At 37.9% G+C, this 18,784-nt stretch overlaps 1 protein-coding gene across 3 annotated transcripts in view; it reads left to right on the top strand.

Moving 5' to 3' along the window:
• LOC121375276 (kelch-like protein 5) overlaps positions 1–18,784 on the top strand; it is a 100,747-nt gene that overhangs the window by 62,846 nt on the left and 19,117 nt on the right. For all 3 annotated transcript variants that reach the window (XM_041502651.1, XM_041502650.1, XM_041502649.1), the window contains one exon: positions 2,842–3,170. In XM_041502651.1, coding sequence (XP_041358585.1) covers positions 2,897–3,170 — 274 coding nt within the window. In that variant the 5' untranslated portion in view covers positions 2,842–2,896. The remainder of the gene's footprint in view (positions 1–2,841; positions 3,171–18,784) is intronic.

The raw sequence follows: 18,784 nt of genomic DNA, 5'->3' as shown, positions 1-18,784 counted from the left end.
GATTGCCTGGTCTGGAATGGCAGGATGAGATGGAGGGAGGGAGGTATAGTGTCATTAATGGTTTCGCTAATGGAAACTGATTATTGCCTGTTTGGGATTCCTCATGGGCTGCCAGAATAAGTCCAAACCTGGAAGCCATCGTTTGCTTTTATCTCGCTCAGGTGTTCTACTTTTCATTGTGTATTGCGTGGATGTGAAGGTAAGCCTCTGGGGATGTGTGCGGCACCTGATCCCAGGTCGTGTTCGCGTGTACCGCACACAGCTCCGGACACAGATGTGGGCCATCTTGGAATCATCTCAGTTCTTGCTTCTATTCCATCACAAAACTAACCCTTCTTTGGTATGTAAGTAAACAGCACAGACTTGCTATTGGTCAGTGAAAAATAACCCCACAGATCTTGTTAGCCAGCTTTGTGTAATGTGTAAGTTGCTGATATTTTAATGAATATTGATAACTAATATTCTGGATAGTTTGTAACTGTATGCAGTTTGAATCTAGCGTTCAGATTAAACTTTGCTATAATGTACCCAGATAAACTGTGTTTTTGTCCTTAACTGATGATTCCTTCACTTAGTGTTCTGTGGAGAAGGGTGTATAAAAGATGTCTTGATGATAATGTCAAATAGCAGCCAAGCCTACACGGAAGTGGTGAGACTCAGAGAGATACACGTGTCATCTCCAAGTGAACACTGTAGGACACTTAGTTATCATGTGTTTTTTTGCAGATAAAAAACCTGACTTTTTGGAATTCCATATTTTAGTAGGAGCTAACATTTCCTGTATTTTGATAAAACAAGTAACCTCTAGACCTTAATCATCCTTAAAAAGTTTTTGTGTGTTATATTTAGGTCCAGTTTTATTGTCATCCTGGTTGAGAAAGTGCTGGTGGAGAGTAAACTTCATTAAAATTTTGAAAGCAGTCATTACCATGCACAGCTTTAGATCTCACTAATTTGGGCACAGCAGGATTTTTGTCTGTTCTGAGCACACCAAGATGCAGTGCTGTTAATAATAGATATGAATGTGAATATGCTTTTGATTTTGTCATTCGATCATATTGCTGGAGCATAAGATATGAATGAGAATATGCTTTCAATTTTTCAGTTTGCTAGAGCTTAAACATTCCTTTGTTAGCAGTGATGACCTTTGTCAAAACATCCTTTGGACTCCAACAAACATTTTGTTTTAAAAATCTTGATTAGCGATATTTCTAGTCAATTGAAAATTGATTAGCAACTATCCTTTAATGTTTTAGAATTATGTATGGATCTCTGAAACTTAAGTTGCGAATCGCTGCGAGATTCTAAACAAAATGTTCCCTAGACTTTGCCCCCACCACATATGAATATGAATATGGTTTTGATTTTGCCATTCAGATTTCTTTCTTTGGCATTGCTTTCTGACCATGCCACAGGTACCTAGTGCTTCCTGACTGTGCCTCTTGTCTTGCAGGTACCTAGTGCAGATTAAGATTTCATTCTTTGACCTTGCTTTCTAACCATGGTACTTGTCTTGCAGCTTGCTGACCGTGCCTCTTGTCTTGCAGGTACCTAGTGCAGATTAAGATTTCTTTCTTTGACCTTGCTTTCTAACCATGGTACTTGTCTTGCAGCTTGCTGATCGTGCCACTTGTCTTGCAGGTACCTAGTGCAGATTAAGATTTCTTTCTTGGCCTTGCTTTCTGACCGTGTCACTTGTCTTGCAGCTTGCTGATCGTGCCACTTGTCTTGCAGGTACCTAGTGTAGATTAAGATTTCTTTCTTGGCCTTGCTTTCTGACCGTGCCACTTGTCTTGCAGCTTGCTGATCGTGCCACTTGTCTTGCAGGTACCTAGTGCAGATTAAGATTCTTTCTTGGCCTTGCTTTCTGACCGTGCCACTTGTCTTGCAGCTTGCTGACCGTGCCACTTGTCTTGCAGGTACCTAGTGCAGATTAAGATTTCTTTCTTGGCCTTGCTTTCTAACCATGCTACTTGTCTTGCAGGTACCTAGTGCAGATTAAGATTTCTTTCTTGGCCTTGCTTTCTGACCATGCCACTTGTCTTGCAACTTGCTGACCATGCCACTTGTCTTGCAGGTACCTAGTGCAGATTAAGATTTCTTTCTTGGTCTTGCTTTCTGACCGTGCCACTTGTCTTGTAGGTACCTAGTGCAGATTAAGATTTCTTTCTTGGCCCTTGCTTTTTGACCGTGCCACTTGTCTTGTAGGTACCTAGTGCAGACTAAGATTTCTTTCTTGGCCCTTGCTTTCTGACCGTGCCACTTGTCTTGTAGGTACCTAGTGCAGATTAAGATTTCTTTCTTGGCCTTGCTTTCTGACCGTGCCACTTGTCTTGTACAATGTAGGTACCTAGTGCAGATTAAGATTTCTTTCTTGGCCCTTGCTTTCTGACCGTGTCACTTGTCTTGCAACTTGCTGACCATGCCACTTGTCTTGCAGGTACCTAGTGCAGATTAAGATTTCTTTCTTGGTCTTGCTTTCTGACCGTGCCACTTGTCTTGTAGGTACCTAGTGCAGATTAAGATTTCTTTCTTGGCCCTTGCTTTTTGACCGTGCCACTTGTCTTGTAGGTACCTAGTGCAGACTAAGATTTCTTTCTTGGCCCTTGCTTTCTGACCGTGCCACTTGTCTTGTAGGTACCTAGTGCAGATTAAGATTTCTTTCTTGGCCTTGCTTTCTGACCGTGCCACTTGTCTTGTACAATGTAGGTACCTAGTGCAGATTAAGATTTCTTTCTTGGCCCTTGCTTTCTGACCGTGTCACTTGTCTTGCAGGTACCTAGTGCAGATTAAGATTTCTTTCTTGGCCCTTGCTTTCTGACCATGTCACTTGTCTTGTAGGTACCTAGTGCAGCACAACAACCACCACACCTATGCCAGCCTCGGGAAGAACAAAATGGACGAGTTTGGGGACGAGTTCCGCTCGATCAACCACTGTGAGAGGATGATGAGGAAGATGGAGGACTATGTGAACAAGAACACGCTGTGTGACGTGATCCTCGTCGCAGGAACCAAGCGCATCCCCGCGCACCGCCTCGTCCTCACTGCTGCTTCAGACTACTTCGCAGCCATGTTCACCAGCGACGTCCGTGAGGCGTCCATGAACGAAATCAAGATGAAAGACGTCGACCCCGAGGCACTCGCTGCCTTGGTTACATACACATATACAGGTAAGTTTGATATACCAGTTTATTACTGACCTGTTCAATCTTACTGTAGACATAAAGACATTTTGAAACTGTGTTATAAATTTATCTTGTATCACACATATGTGCGATCTGGACCAGAGCTTGTAACTTGGGAATTCCCTTTTTATTTATTACTAGAGTTAGCGTCTTATGGTCTTTGTAAGTAATCCTATGTTTGTTAGGAGACTGTTGTTAGGCCATGTTCTGCCTTTATTTTCAAAATGTTTTGAAGATTTTGTGCTGTGTGTGTGTGTGTGTGTGCACATGCATGCTTGTGCGCATTTGCAATTACATGTAAATTGTCATAACAGCTTTCATCTAGTATTTTATTACCTCATTTATTGAAAAATACATTTTGAAGTTTCTGTTAATTCAATTTGTATTTCAAATTAAAGTAATACTCTTTTATATGTATGTTTGTTTTTCACCGACAACAGTCAGTATGCAGTTTTATAGCGCAAGCTATTATGAACAGCTCTGACTTCCTTGTAATGTTATATGATTTTGACACTTGAGTCTGACAGTGTAATATACATGTATGTCACTGGTAGTTAAGGGCTGAGTAATCACACTGCCACAATTTGTTCATTTATGTCTTTGTCAGCTTGTTTGTTGTCTGTACAATATACTTATCAGTGATAACTACCATAGGCTTTCTAGTGTACCTCATTTGTATTCTTAAAACATTTGTTGAAATGGTTTTTGAAACCTTTTTATTAAATATTTATTAAAAATGTATTCTTGAAAATACAATATTTTGAAAATATTTTGCATTTAATTTACTTTGCTTTGAAAGTTAAAACCCATATGTTTATAGGACAAGAAATGAGAAATGTGCAGCAAAACACAGTTGTTTGTAACTTTATAAGCAGCTGTTCAAACATATTCAGTAAACATGATATTAACTCATGATTTACATTATAGTAACAAAAATATTAACCAAAAAGTGCATTGCATGTAGCTGACAAATTATTACAAATTATATTTTTAATTAAAAAAAAAAAAAAAAATTCAATCTTAAAATGTTTTTATTTTAAAAATCCAATTTTTTTCCTATTTACTCAGAAGAAAATGATTTGTCTAGTTGTCATACAATATAAAACATTTGCTCCCAGATATAAATAAGTATAGAATCACTATAACTGCTTCACTGATATGTGTGTTGAGAAATCTAACCCGGATGAAAGTAATTTCAAATCACACACAGTTGTTCCTGTAGACTTCACTTTATCAGTGTTGACTTTGAGTCTCAAATCATGCTTAATAATTGATTATTAGACTCTGCAGCAGATCTGTTTGCCGTGGATTGGGCTAACCAGCAGACACATGGCGCTATCCGACTCTCCCCATCAAAGGAGGCACGTGATTAATTTCTTTGTGAAACCATTAAATGTGGATATCCAGGCCCTCCTGTTACATGAAGGACAGGGTTGGCATTAATTATTTAGCGTTAATTGAATGGGTGATAATCAGGGCTTGATTGACCGGATGGCTGTTCGGTCCTGAATCATTTGGCTGACTAAGATAATAAATCATATCTCAGAGCCGCTCTTGTAATTCCTGTCCCCCAGGGGGAAAACAATTGATATGCTAACATTATTGATTAATGTCGGTTAAAAACCTAATGTTATTATACATTATAACAGTGCTCAGCAGAAAGTTTTAAACCAAATGTATTGAAATTAACTACATCGATGGCATTTTGAATGCAATTAAAGACTTCATATTTATTAACTTAATGAGGTTAATTCCAGCTACATCCTTTGAATGGTAAGCTAAGTTGAATATGACCATATGGGTGATTCATGGAGGTGGTAGGTAAAGCACAACAATATGAGAAAACAGAAGAGATTAAAGTGCAAAAATATTAACATTTCATGAATACTTCAAATCAGAAGTTGTAAGCTAAACTTTAATACATGTACTAATGACTTAAACCTAGATGTACAGAAGTATATCAATATAGCTCTACCGATGTGATAATTGATTATAAAAATCTGTAATTGATTGTGTGGAAAAATGTTACCTATAATTGTTCCTCCAGTGTAAATGATAGAATTTGATGCGGTTAGTGCTTGTTTTCATGTATACATAAAGAAAAAAGATATTAAATAGTTACTAACGGTACACAACAGGTGCATGGTGCTTATGTTTTTATAATTTTTATCGATTGTCAGAATTTCTGCCAGAGGGTACAGACGGTAAAATTATTTATTCCCCTAATATCTTGGAAATCAATGAATGTATTTTTATAATGTTTAGATAGATGATGGAAAGAAAACTGCTGTTTAAAATGTGTCCAAGTGCATGAAATGCAGGGTCCAATTTCAAACTATTTAAACCCATAACCATCTAGTAAGGGCACTTAAGATCTGTTTTGTTTTTTTATTGTGTACCGTTTCTGACAGAAATTATTTTCTGGCATTTGTGCGATCAAAAATTGATCAGTTGGTGCCAACCAATTATAACTGATGAATGATAATGAAATTCCATCCGATTCCCAACACTACTGTAAATTGTGGAGTTGTACTAACTACTATGCAGTAATGAAGTGCTGTTGTAAATTGTGGAGTTGTACTAACTACTACGCAGTAATGAAGTGCTGTTGTAAATTGTGGATTTGTACTAACTACTATGCAGTAATGAAGTGCTGATGTAACTTGTGGAGTTGTACTACTATGTAATAATGAAGTGCTGTTGTAAATTGTGGAATTGTACTATGCAGTAATGAAGTGCTGTTGTAAATTGTGTAGTTGTACTAATTTTTATACAGTAATGAAGTGCTGTTGTAAATTGTGGAATTGTACTACACAGTAATGAAGTGCTGTTGTAAATTGTGTAGTTGTACTAATTACTATGCAGTAATGAAATGCTGTTGTAAATTGTGGAGTTTTACTACGCAGTAATGAAGTGCTGCCATACTTCAACTACTGTCTGATCTCATTAACCGGCCTATTAGGTTGCCAAGTTGTTGAAAACAATGCAGCGTATTAATCATGTGTGTTGGATTGTTTTGACGGTTTTCCTCTGGCTGTAAGTGAATTTTTCCTGCCTCCAAGTGCACTGCAGCAACACAATGTAGCAGGAATCGCTGATATCGGTGTCCCCACTTGGATGTGTTTTTCAGGCTGTACCACTCACCACCAACTTGAAATAGCTTACACTAGATTGCCGTGACTCTTGTTTAGTTTACTTTCCAAAACATTATTAGAGGGAGAGGAACAAAATGTATAGTACAGTTGTGGAGAAGTCCTTTGATGTAATATTGTTTCACATCTCCATCAGCTGTAAGCTTGTATTCCATGGCAACAAATGTGCCCCATGTCTGTTTATACATGAAGTATACATGCACAGAGTGCTGTATTACTGTGACTCATTAACTCAGTGATGTTTATGTAGTGTTAAGTGGTTTCCATCTGATGCTTTGTATGGGGTGGGATATAAGGACACTTGCATGAGGTGCGATGGGTCACAGAATTGAATGTATGTGGATATGGCTTTTGATTTTGAATTTTTGTTTAGGATCCCAATTACTACTCCCTGATAGGTATATCAAAGACCATGGTATATACTGTCTTGTCTGTGGAAAAATAATTCCATGATGCTTTTTGTATGCGTATCATGTGACAATACCAGGTCCGTCCTCCCTCCCTGCCTCCCTCTCTCTCTCTCTCTCTCTCTCTCTCTCTTTCTCTCTCTCCATTTATGTGTGTCGCTGTGTCTGTCTCTCTCTCTCTCTCTCTCTCTCTCCATTTATGTGTGTCGCTGTGTCTGTCTGTATGTCTCTTTTTCTTTCTCTCCAAATATTAAAATCTCCAAATGTTAGACACCAAATAGCCATAATTTGAAACTCTGCTCAGGTGTTGTTCAAAGCCCTTTCTTTCCTGATGCTTTGTATATCCTCTGGTGACAGGCTGTAAGATGCTGGATGAACACAGCGTGTGTTCACTTCAGTCTGAGGAACGCACGCGATCATTTCCATCCACCTGTGTGTCATCTCTTGAGTAAGAAAATCAAAGCTTTCACGGTTATCGTTGGATCTCCTCCAGGACCGTAATGCAGTGTTTGCTATCAGCTGGGCTAATTGTACTGAACGTGAAGCTCCAAGCCAATTACAGCTGTCACACAGATGAACCATTAGTAGTCGGGGCATTTCTACTTTGTCTTTTTTTCTTTAAGAATGTTAGTGATAATAGGATTTATTAATTTTGGTAGAGGTGGAAGAGCGAGTTAAGAGAATATAGTTACCAACTGTTTGTTACAGTAGTGTCTTTAATAACCTGTTTCGTAAAGTTTTATTTATAACATTCAGTTTCATATTGTGTTTATGTACCAGATAGACTCTTACCGTACACTGTGTCAGTAACCTCTTATGGTTCAGTAACTGTAGGTTTGCAGATTACTTTTCACTGGGTAACCCCCAATGAGTTAGAAATTAAAAAAAAAATTCTGCTGTTTGATTTAAAACTGTTGTCTCAACATCAAAAGAAAAGATGTAAAATGTACAACAAAAGGGTTTGAATTATTACGTCCACCTGCTAAAAAGTTTTTTTCTTTCTCTGACTTCATTGCCGTCTGTTTTATTAATAGTATTAAAGTTGCAGTCTTGATTCCAACCTTATAAGATTGATTGCTAATACGAAATACAAACACAGCTAGAGTCTTAATTAACTCGTGATCTCACTAAAGTTATAAGATTGTTTCCTGATACAAAATGTAAATACATCCGTTGTTTTAATCAGTTTCTGTGTTTTCGTGGTTTTCATCAGTTTGTTTTCACTGTCAACATACAATGGTCGATTATCTTGATACATGATAAACAAGTGTAGAAGACAACCCATATTTTGAGTGTTTATGGCAAATTAATGCATAATGTGTGACCCTAGAGTATTGACTACACCTAAGACATGTTTAAAAATAATGTGTCGCATGAAGAAAAATGTGTGTTATCTATTCTTGAAGGTTAAATAACAAAAGTGTACTCAGTGATTTCAGCATGAATACTTAAATGATTAAATGTTCTTTATTGAGTCTTGTCAAATGCAGTATAGTATAATTTTATATTGTGCACAATGTATCAAAGGTTACTACTATAACTTTAACGCTTAATACATTGAAATAAAATATTGTGATTGTCCACAGCAGATTTATTTTATTTTGGTGTAAGATATATTGATGTTCCAATTATCAATTATAATTGAAAATTGATCTGTTTGACGTTACCGGTGTGATGATCGATAATAAAAATCCACAACTGATTGTGTTTGGGAAAATTGTCAACTCTAATTGTTCCTCCAGTTTAGATGATGGAATTGATGGAGTTGGTGTTTGTTTTCATCTGTACATAGGGGTGGGGGGGAAGAGTTATTAAAGGTAAAATTAGCCTTGTGTAGGGTCTAGATCCTGGTGAACATCACAGTAGGTGTATGATCCTTATAATTGAAATCGGTCTTTATGTTCACATAATTCTAACTGATTGTATAACCAAAAGTTGATTGGTTGCTGCCAACCAGTTATAACTGATGATCGATTATGAAATTCCCCACACTGCTTAATAGTAAGCAGAAGCAAGGAAGTAACTAAAAAAAATATGACAGTTCTGAAAAATAAATAACTTGGCAAAAAATTAAGTTTGGGGTAAAATTAATCATTACTGTATCGGTATCTTGTCAATTAATAATAAATTTATCACAGACACCAGTAATTACTGCTGACGATATCCATATATCCAATAATATCCATTTAACAGTGTTACATTATTTTTGGGAGATAAAATAATTTGTTTTATTTAATGACACCACTGGAGCACACTGATTAATTAATCATCGGGTATTGGATGTCAGACATTTGATAATTCAAACACATGGTCTTCAGGGGAAACCTGCTACAATCTTCAATTAGCAGCAAAGGATCTTTTATTAGCATTTTCTCACAGACAGGACAGAACATACCACAGCCTTCGATATACCAGCTGTGGGATACTGGATGGGATGGGGAGGAGAGGGAAAACCTAGTCAGAGAATGGTTTCACCAAGGAGGTTTGATCCTTCAATCCCAAGAACCTCAGGCAAGTGCTCTACCGATTGAGCTAGATGTGTCAGATGTGCACTGCCTATACAAATCATGGAGAAAAAACTTCAAGATTCTTGCAGAACACCAGATTTAGGACACTACCTGATAATTGTTCCTGCCATGGTTCTTTGGTCAAAAGGTCACAATAGCCCAAACATTTCAAAACCCTGCAAAGACAAGGAAAATTTCATCTCTGATTAGCTACATGTTGTTCACTGATTGATACATACTATCATACAAAACATTAATTTATATTAATTTAACTGTAGTGAACACCTTGGATATGTGGTCATCACTTTATTGTAGTTGGTGTAATTATAGTTTTTTTTATATAGTTTTTAATTGGCCTTGGTGGTGTCATGGTTACGCCATCAGACATAAGGCTGGTAGATACTGGGTTTGCAGCCCGGTACTAGCTATCACTCAAAGCGAGTTTTAGCGGCTCAATGGGTAGACGTAAGACCACTAAATTGACTTACCATTCACTAACCACTAACCCACTGTCCTGGACAGACAGCCCAGATAGCTGACATGTGTCCCCAGGACAGCGTTATTGAACCTCAATTGGATATAAGCATGGAAATAAGTTGAAATGAATAAATTTTTAGTTTTATGTTGAAAATTGCTCTCTTGATACAAGGGAAAAGGTGAAAAGACTGAACCGATGTGATACCCATTTCAACATGTCTACAATGTGTTTATTTTTAATATGTTGCCTGTTCTGGATTACCATAAGTGAACATTTTCTTCAAAAGTTTTTCAGGCGGAAAAGAAAGTTAATAACCTGGGAGTTAACAGCTTTTCATCTCACAAACTTCTCATGGTGTTTTCCTTCACTGCATCTGGTGTAAATAAATGTACATTCTTCACTTGAAATAATTGCTTTCAAAATAGTTTTGCAAATTCTCAGGTAGCTTAGCCAATTAACAAGGTCATTAGCAGTGTAAGACTAGCTAATTTGATTGGTAGAGAGATTTCTGGATGCTGTTTGAATGCAAGTGACAGTTATTGATGGTACTGGTAACTATGCAACAAGGAAATATGGAATGTAGCTCAGGGTTAGAGCGCGCATTTGATGTGCGATGGGTTGTAGAATTGATCACCTTTAAAGGATGACAAAATTATATTTTCTAATGTATGTTGATGAACATTAAGGTGTAAGTATACATATGAGGCGGGCGAGACGTAGTCCAGTGGTAAAGCTCTAGTTTGATGTGCGGTCAGTTTGGGATTGATACCCTGTCAGTGGGCCCATTGGGCTATTTCTCGCTCCAGCCAGTTCACCACGACTGGTATATCAAAGTACATGGTATGTGTTATCCTGTCTGGGGGATGGTGCATATAAAAGATCCCTTACTACTAATGGAAAAATGTAGCAGGTTTCATCTCTAAAACTATATATGTAAAAATTACCAAATGTTGACATCCACTAGCCAATGATTAATAAATGAATGTGCTCTAGCGGTGTCATTAAATAAAACACTTTTAACTATACAGATGGGTTACAATATGATATGTATCCTGATAAGTGGGGTGCAATACGATACATATCATCATACTTTACATATGGAGTGCTGCATTCACAGGTGAAGACATTAGTTCATCTTAAATGTACTTGAACAACTTGAAGTGAATGGGTACTTGGCCACCAAAAAAAATGGAGGATCGCAAATTGATTAATTGATCATTTTAATTGTTTTATATAAATAAAACAGAATATTAATAACACAACACAGTAAGAAAAATAGATTTTAATGACATTTAATAAAGTGTTTTATTAATTTTCATAATTAATATTAAAGCTCATTCTGAACAATTTGCATTGAAATTAAAGACCCATTATCGGTAAAACAAAGGAATTTGCTGGCCGCCATCTTGGTTTAGCGAACTCCCTACTTGTTCCTGTTATAACACTGTATGGTATTTGTGTCTAAAACTTAGTGTCTTGATTGAAACAGATATTCATCTGTACAAGTTCTTGAAAAGTTATTAAAACATGTATATATCATATGTATCATGATGCTACAGCTGCCCTAAATTGTTGAATCATATTGTGGAACTCTTATATTGCGATACAGGACCATATCATCATATCATTACAGCTCTACTGAACATTGTTGTTAGATGTCGGACTATATGCTTGTTTTATTAACAATGATGTTTGGAAAACTAATGGGATTCTCGTAATTTTTAATTACTGGAATTAAACAGGAATGGGATTCCTGAAACTCAGTTAAAAATTAGCCAAATGTTTTTTGGTGGATTTCAACTTATCATGAATTGCCGCCAGGTCTGGGGTCTAAGTGAAATTTTACCAAATTGTATTAAGTGTTTTTATCTCGATTTGTCTTGCTGCATATTTTTGGGGTTAAATTTTTTTTTTTTTTTTTTAATAACTTTGTTTTGTTTTGTTTTTGTATAGTACCGGTATTTTAAATACAGGCAGGTTTTGAGAATTTTGTACAATAGAGCTACTGATTGATTGATTCCTGGATTAAACTTCTCCAGTCTTGTTACTGAAGTGTGGCACTGGGTCACTATATATAAGACTGTATAATGTGGACTAATTTCCTCTGGGCAAGAATGTATGTTAGTTCTCAGTTAATTGGATTAACTGTCCTCCCAGAACACACACAATGGGGAACTGACCATCTGATGCCATCATGTCCAGACAAATCAGACAAATGCCGCCATCTCTTCAGCTGACCTTGTCAGAACTGTTCAATACTGAGGAAATCAGTTGTAAATGGTAGCTAATTTTATGAGAATGTTGAGGTTGAGTGGCATACAGGGCTCGAAATGCAGTGTTAGTACATGCACCGGTGCATGCTGATTTTTGCGTGTGCATGTAACTTTTAAAACTGGGTGCACGCGGTGCATGCTAATATTTTTCAAGTACTGTGTATTGCGTAAAAAAGTTGATAACTTGTTTAATACAAAACACAACTATTCGTACGTTTTTGTAATAGGCCTATTATAGATTTCTGTAAGGCGTTTACGTTGGGTGAAATTTTCAAATTTGATCAAGAATCAGTAATAAACGCAGTTGTATAACGTTCCGGTACTGTTAATAAATAAATATAGGTATTGCCGAATAATTCCGAATAGCTTTGTATAAAAAAACAAACGAAGTTGCCTTATTTTTGGTGCATGCAGAATTTTAATGGTGCATGTAACTTTTTTTTCAGCATGCACCTGGTGCATGTAGATATTTTTTTTCATTTCTAGCCCTGGCATACCTAGTTTCTCTTTGATGTTCAGGTACTTGTCATGCCTTATGCATCATAACATTGATTCTTGACAAATTATGTTTCGAATAAAATCCAATTCCACATTTAACAGAAATAAGTATTTCATTAACTTCCATATATTCTGTGTTTTGAAAAACTTATGGGATTGAAATATAAAAGCTACAGCTTCTAGTGTATTTTAAAATTTTTAAATCAACATTTGTTTTTCTATAACTCACCACTGAAACATTTTATTTAGATCTCATTTATAATATACAGTCTAGGTAAATTTCTTCTTCATCTGCATTCAGTTTTTATTATGTTCCTTAAAATTCAAATTGAGCATTTTACTGTCTCCATGAACCCCACAGTCAGCAGTAGGTTATCTCTTTTGCCCCAGAGTTTTTCTCTGATTGTTCTAGATTGTGGCCAGATGTTGTCTTATACTGACAAAGGTTGGACATATTTGTAGGATATGCTCTGGAGTTTGGAGTTCTCTGTGTCACGTTCAAATGCATGTGTAGTGAAATAGATGCCACAGTGGAATGTGACTGCCGTGTAAGAGATTACATGCACATATGTGTACTGCATGAATAAAAAATTGGAAAATAGTTCTGAAGTTTTCTTCTGCATCTTATTAAAGGAAACATGACACGAGACCATATTATAGCTCATTTTAAAAGAAAAATGATATAAAAATAATATACAAATAACTTTATAACAATAAAATACGTGTAGTTAACTTAAAATGAAGAAATTACGCTAACCAGTATCAAAGTACGATTTATGCATATTTCTTCGTGAGCGTTCGGAAAAAAAGGGAAGTGACGTCAGAGCCGCTGTACTCTTCCATTGTTGTTAACTGTTTATATATGGAGTAAGGGGCTTGGCCTCAGACCACAATTAATTTCGCTATATGTTTCTATATAGCCTTAGTGGCTATAACATTTTTATTAATATCAACAGGCCCGTGAAGTTTTGTATGTACCTTTGCCTGCATGGGGGACACATACCCTGAAAAGGACAACCCCTGTTGTCCAGCTCTTTCTCCCAGCATATTGGTTTAAACAGACACACCCTCTAACCCAGGCCGGAGTACACCCATTTTACACAAAAAGCACTACTTTTGCATGGGCCGGAATTACCACAAACAAGTCTTCAATGTCAACAAGTTACACATGTTTACAAACTACATGCTATCCCCTGTCACTTCATTCAAACAGTTGCCACTTCATAGCTGTCTGCCATGAAATAATCACAGTCAAACAGCAGACTACTTGCGCGGTGAAACTTCCGGATTTTGGACAACCAAATGGATAGATAACTGTAATCTGAGGCCGCTTACGATCTTTTCAGTCCAACAGTGCCGTACTGCGCGGCCTTCGGGTGTAAAAATAAACAGTTTAAACGATCGGTATTGTCTTTTTATGGTTTTCCAAAGGATTGTATCCGAAGAAAGACGCGTGTATTTTATCGCAAAAGAAAAGATTGGACACCAACACCGCATAGTACTTTGGTGTCCGCCTAATTACAGCCCGGAGCCCGAACGTTACCCGGAGACAAAAACAGTACTCGGTTGCGAATGCCGAGGTGTACATTGTACATATTTGGCACAAAGATACACCTCAGCATGATGTATTTATATATACTCTTCAAAAGAAGAAACGCAAAACCACATTGTCGTAACATTTGGAGAATTGATTTAATTATTGAATGGTGAGTCCGATAATTACCAAATGTTGCAGGATTGTTCACAATTCACTCTAGTCCATTGTGAGTAAGTGATAGGACACACCACCAAGGTCAAGGTCATCTGGAGTCAATACCGGGTGTGGCCTCCGCGTGTGTTGACAACTGCCTGGCACCGCCTGCCCATTGAAGCAACCAGAGTACGGATGACGTCCCGGGGGATGGTGGCCCACTCGGCCTGCAAGGCTGCTGCCAGCTCGGGCAGGGTCTGGGGCTGTGGTTGTCGCTGTCGGAGGCGTCGGTCCAACTCGTCCCATAGATGCTCAATTGGGTTCAAATCCGGTGATGTCGATGGCCAAGGAAGGACATTAATGTTGTTGTTCTGTAGGAAAGCCGTTGTGAGACGTGCTGTGTGAGGCCTGGCGTTGTCATGTTGGAACACTGCGTTGGCGTTGGCCATAACTGGTACGATGTGCGGCCGGAGGATCTGGTCAATGTAGCCCTGTGCATTCAGGTTGCCCTGCACGTGGACCAGGTCAGTTCTGCCAGTGTGTGAGATGGCTGCCCACACCATGACACTACCCCCGCCGAATCTGTCCACTTCCTGCACGCAGTTTGCCGCATAACGTTCACCACGATGCCTATACACGCGACATCTTCCATCATGACGTCGGAGCAGAAATCGGGACTCGTCACTGAACCACACCTGTCTCCATCACAGTTGAGGCCATTGTCGATGAATCTGGCACCACTGCAGTCGGAGTCGACGGTGTTGTGGTGTTAAGATGACACCTCGAACTGGACGTCTGGCACGAATTCCTACCTCACGTAGGCGGTTCCGTACGGTCTGGTCGGATATCCTGCGCAAACCTGGTATTGCTGCGGCTGTGGAGGTGGCAGTAGTCAATCATTCCCGAAGGTGGCGTACCCGGATGTAGCGGTCCTGCCCGGGGGTAGTGACCCGTGGTCGACCGGATCTAGGGAGGTCACGTGTTGATCCATGTTGCTGGTAACGGTCCCACAGTCTGGAGATGGTGCTTGGGACACATGGAATGCCCTGGCAACGGCCGTTCTGGATTCGCCTGCGTCTAGTCGGCCGATGGCATTGTTTCTCTGCGGTTCACTGAGACGTGGCATGTCCTGGATTGTCAACTGTCGGCCAGATACAGAGGCCAGGCAAGCGAACACCCTGCACTTTTATACTGTCGGTGTTCATGTTGCACGTGTAGACAACGCACGTGCAGTGGTGACATGGTTTGCACGTGGCTGCGTTTTTGCGAATATTCACATTTTGGAACTTTATTGTACAGTAGCTGCGTTTTATCGAATGTAACCGTGGGAATGTGTTTGGGACATGCAATGACCTTATATTCACAAAGCATGAACCGGTAGGAAACATAAAATCGGAGTTATAACCCATTTGTACCCTTTTGCGTTTCTTTTTTTGAAGAGTATATGTTAAAACAAAATGTAGAATTTTTTATTTATTTATTTTTTTGGAAAAAAAAAGATTTTTCATGTTAGGGCTGTAGGCCTACATAACAAAATCTGTATTCACCGTCCGAAGAAGGAAACGTCAATAAGTAATTAAATATGGCATATACAAACATGGGATTTGGCATGAGGATACATCTCAGTACGATGTATTTAAATATGTTTTTAAAAAACGTGTAGAAAACAATAATAATTTTAAATAATGTTTTTAATCTGCGGGCGGAATACGTTACAAAAACGTTCCTCATCGCCCGAAGCCCCAAAGCAACACGAAGTTCAATACAAAAAAACCCACTACTGTCGGTGTCGAAATAACTATTATGTTTCATCCACGGGCTGACTTGAGAATCGGAGTGTTGTTTTAGTTAATTGGTCCTTTCTTTCCGTGGCCTGCACATGTGATTCCTGATTGGCAGGTGTATATTGCAGGGTATCGGACATGCGTACATGAGTTTTGGTTTTGTCTGCGGGTTACTTTCGGGCTCCGGGCTGTAAATTGGTCGACCGGTCTGGTCTGGCACCATCAGTTTCTCCACCCTCCGACTCGCTATCCGTTTTTTCTTCAGTATCACTGTTGTAAGTAAATGTGTGTCTTTCTTCATTTACTAACAGCTCATATTGATACGGCAAAACGTTTTGCGAACGAACACTCATTGTTTTGGTAAGCTGTGCAAGTCTTAGATTCTTCATGAGTGGTACGGACTAATGCTTTTAAGTGTAAGGCTAAGAGCTCGTATCTGGGGTTCTTTTATGGAGATATTTTAAGTAATTAATTTTTTATATATTTTTTTTTTAGGTGATTCAATTTATAATTAATTGTACATGGTTGGTGCCAAATATGGTTTACGTGACATGTTTCCTTTAAGGATCTCTAGTTGTGTTGTTAAACAAAACAATCTTTAACTTAACTTATTACGAAATTGCTTGGGGAAATGCTTTCATAAAGCAACCATTGGTTACACTTTTGTTTTAAAATAGCACTTTCATGTTAAAAATGATGGCATGTTGTGTGAGTCACATAGGCAGTAGACAATATCTTAGGCATGTGCAAGAGGGTGAGTGATCATGGTGGGTCACTAGACTGATTTTTTTAACCTAAAGTTAAATAAATGTAATTTGATAGAAGATGATGGTACCAGTCAAACTGTTTGACCATGTTGCCCTCCTGGTCATGCAACTGCTAACAGTGAAAACATAACTTTTATTAAAACTAGTTCTGATTGGATTTTGTATCAGTAAAAAAAATATTCTAGCAGAAACCCCATTTATCCACACCCATTTCATAACTGGGAGCATGGTTACTTTTCCCACCAGACAATAGGGTTCTATTTTCTGTAAGGTTTACTGTAATAACATTATAAGATGGTTAAGAGTCTCTGCAACTTTAAGCAAGCTGTATGTTTTAAAATAACAAAATGAACACTTCTGTTTTCCACAAAGGGTACTTATCCATCCATCAGTCTGCTCAAGTACACTGGTACCTATCTGAGGAGAGTGCCTGTCTGCGTGGTTTGGAACCGGTCCCACTGGGAACCCACCAGTTTGAGCATTTCTCTCTGAAACGATCAGTCCTGTCAAAACTCAAACACTGATGGACAATAAAGCTCTTGTTTGTAATAAACAGCAAAATTAGATGGGGTCTCATTCCGCTAGAACTACAGTTTCAACAGTTGTCTTGTCTTGCAGGTAATTACATGCTTGTTGCAGATAACAGCCAAAGTGGAAGCCTGTTTTGCTCTCTGTAAACAATCACCGTGCAGTTCTCTCACCCATTATGACACAGCCACTTCCCTGGACACGACTTACCTGTTGATGTTGGCTGTTACCAGTATTTCTTCTGCTCAAAACAAATGTCAGATTGGTAATCTTTGCAAGTCTTTCAACATCTCACCAACCACCAAACATCCTTCCCCCTCCCCCCAATATATAGCTCACATTCCAGTGAAACATGTCTTCATTTAACAACTATCTTAAGTAATTAAATATTGTTTTTAGTTTTGGAATTTTTTTTTTTTTTTTTGTTTACTGACTGTCTAAACAGATAATTACAGCACTTTGCTACAGTCAGCAATCAAAGCAGTCATTGTTTTTAGATATATGAACACAAATTGTCTTGGCACACACAATATAAGGTTTTGAAATCTATGAATGAATTTTCATTGATAATCATGTAAAATTAACGTGCCAAAACCTGTACTCCAGTATTTTAAAAGTTGTTTTATGTTTTGAACACATAACCCATTAAACCCATATTCCATGCATGTCTGCCAAAGTATCATTAATCAAATTAAGAGATTGTTCCATGCTGAGCTAGAAGAGCCACGTACTGTGTGAGTTATTATTGTTTTAAACAAAGCAGATCACTTTCCAGGACTCCGGTTGTGTTAGAGACCATTATAAAATGTGATATAATGAACAAACATCTGCCTGGAGAACTCTTAACTTAGTTGTCACTGTGTAACGTCAGTATGTCCCCAAAAATATTAGGTTCATTCATATTCATTATCGATACGGCCAAAGCAATTTCCAGACCCATTTACATTGTTCATCTCTGAAAGGTAATATAATTATGCTTTCAGCAATTGTTAATTTCTGTCTGTATTGGGGAGGCATTGACATTTATTGGTGCTGGGTCTTGTTAATACCCAGTTATGATGTGATATGATAGTTATTGGCTCTGGTTTTACTTGTTAATATCCAGTTAGGATGTTGTTAATGAAGACTAAGAGCCCGGTTTTATGAGATGGAACCACCAAATAAACATACTCAGTTTAGTATGTCACATGATGGCTATGAAAGCTTAATAAATATTTTCTTACATGCAGTCACTTATTCTTATTATATTTCCTATATAATATGTAATGGTTCTTCCAAATGAGTTCTGCAAATTCTAGTTATAGAAAGTGCAAATAGTTGTTGTTGATTGTCTTCTCATAATGTAATGTCTTTGTGTGTGTGGTACCTGTACTTTGTATTGTATTGTATTTAGTTTTGTTTGTTTTCTAGGACAAATCTTGTCACTGTGGTTTGATATTTAGTTTGATTGTTTTCTAGGGAAGACTAAACTGAAAAAAGTTAAAGAGACATTCCTGAGTTTGCTGCATTGTAAGA

This window comes from Gigantopelta aegis, chromosome 6 (genome assembly GCF_016097555.1).
Source record: "Gigantopelta aegis isolate Gae_Host chromosome 6, Gae_host_genome, whole genome shotgun sequence".
Classification (NCBI taxonomy): domain Eukaryota; kingdom Metazoa; phylum Mollusca; class Gastropoda; order Neomphalida; family Peltospiridae; genus Gigantopelta; species Gigantopelta aegis.
Note: the sequence above shows the minus strand (reverse complement) of the source record. Positions and strands in the feature narration are given on the sequence as shown.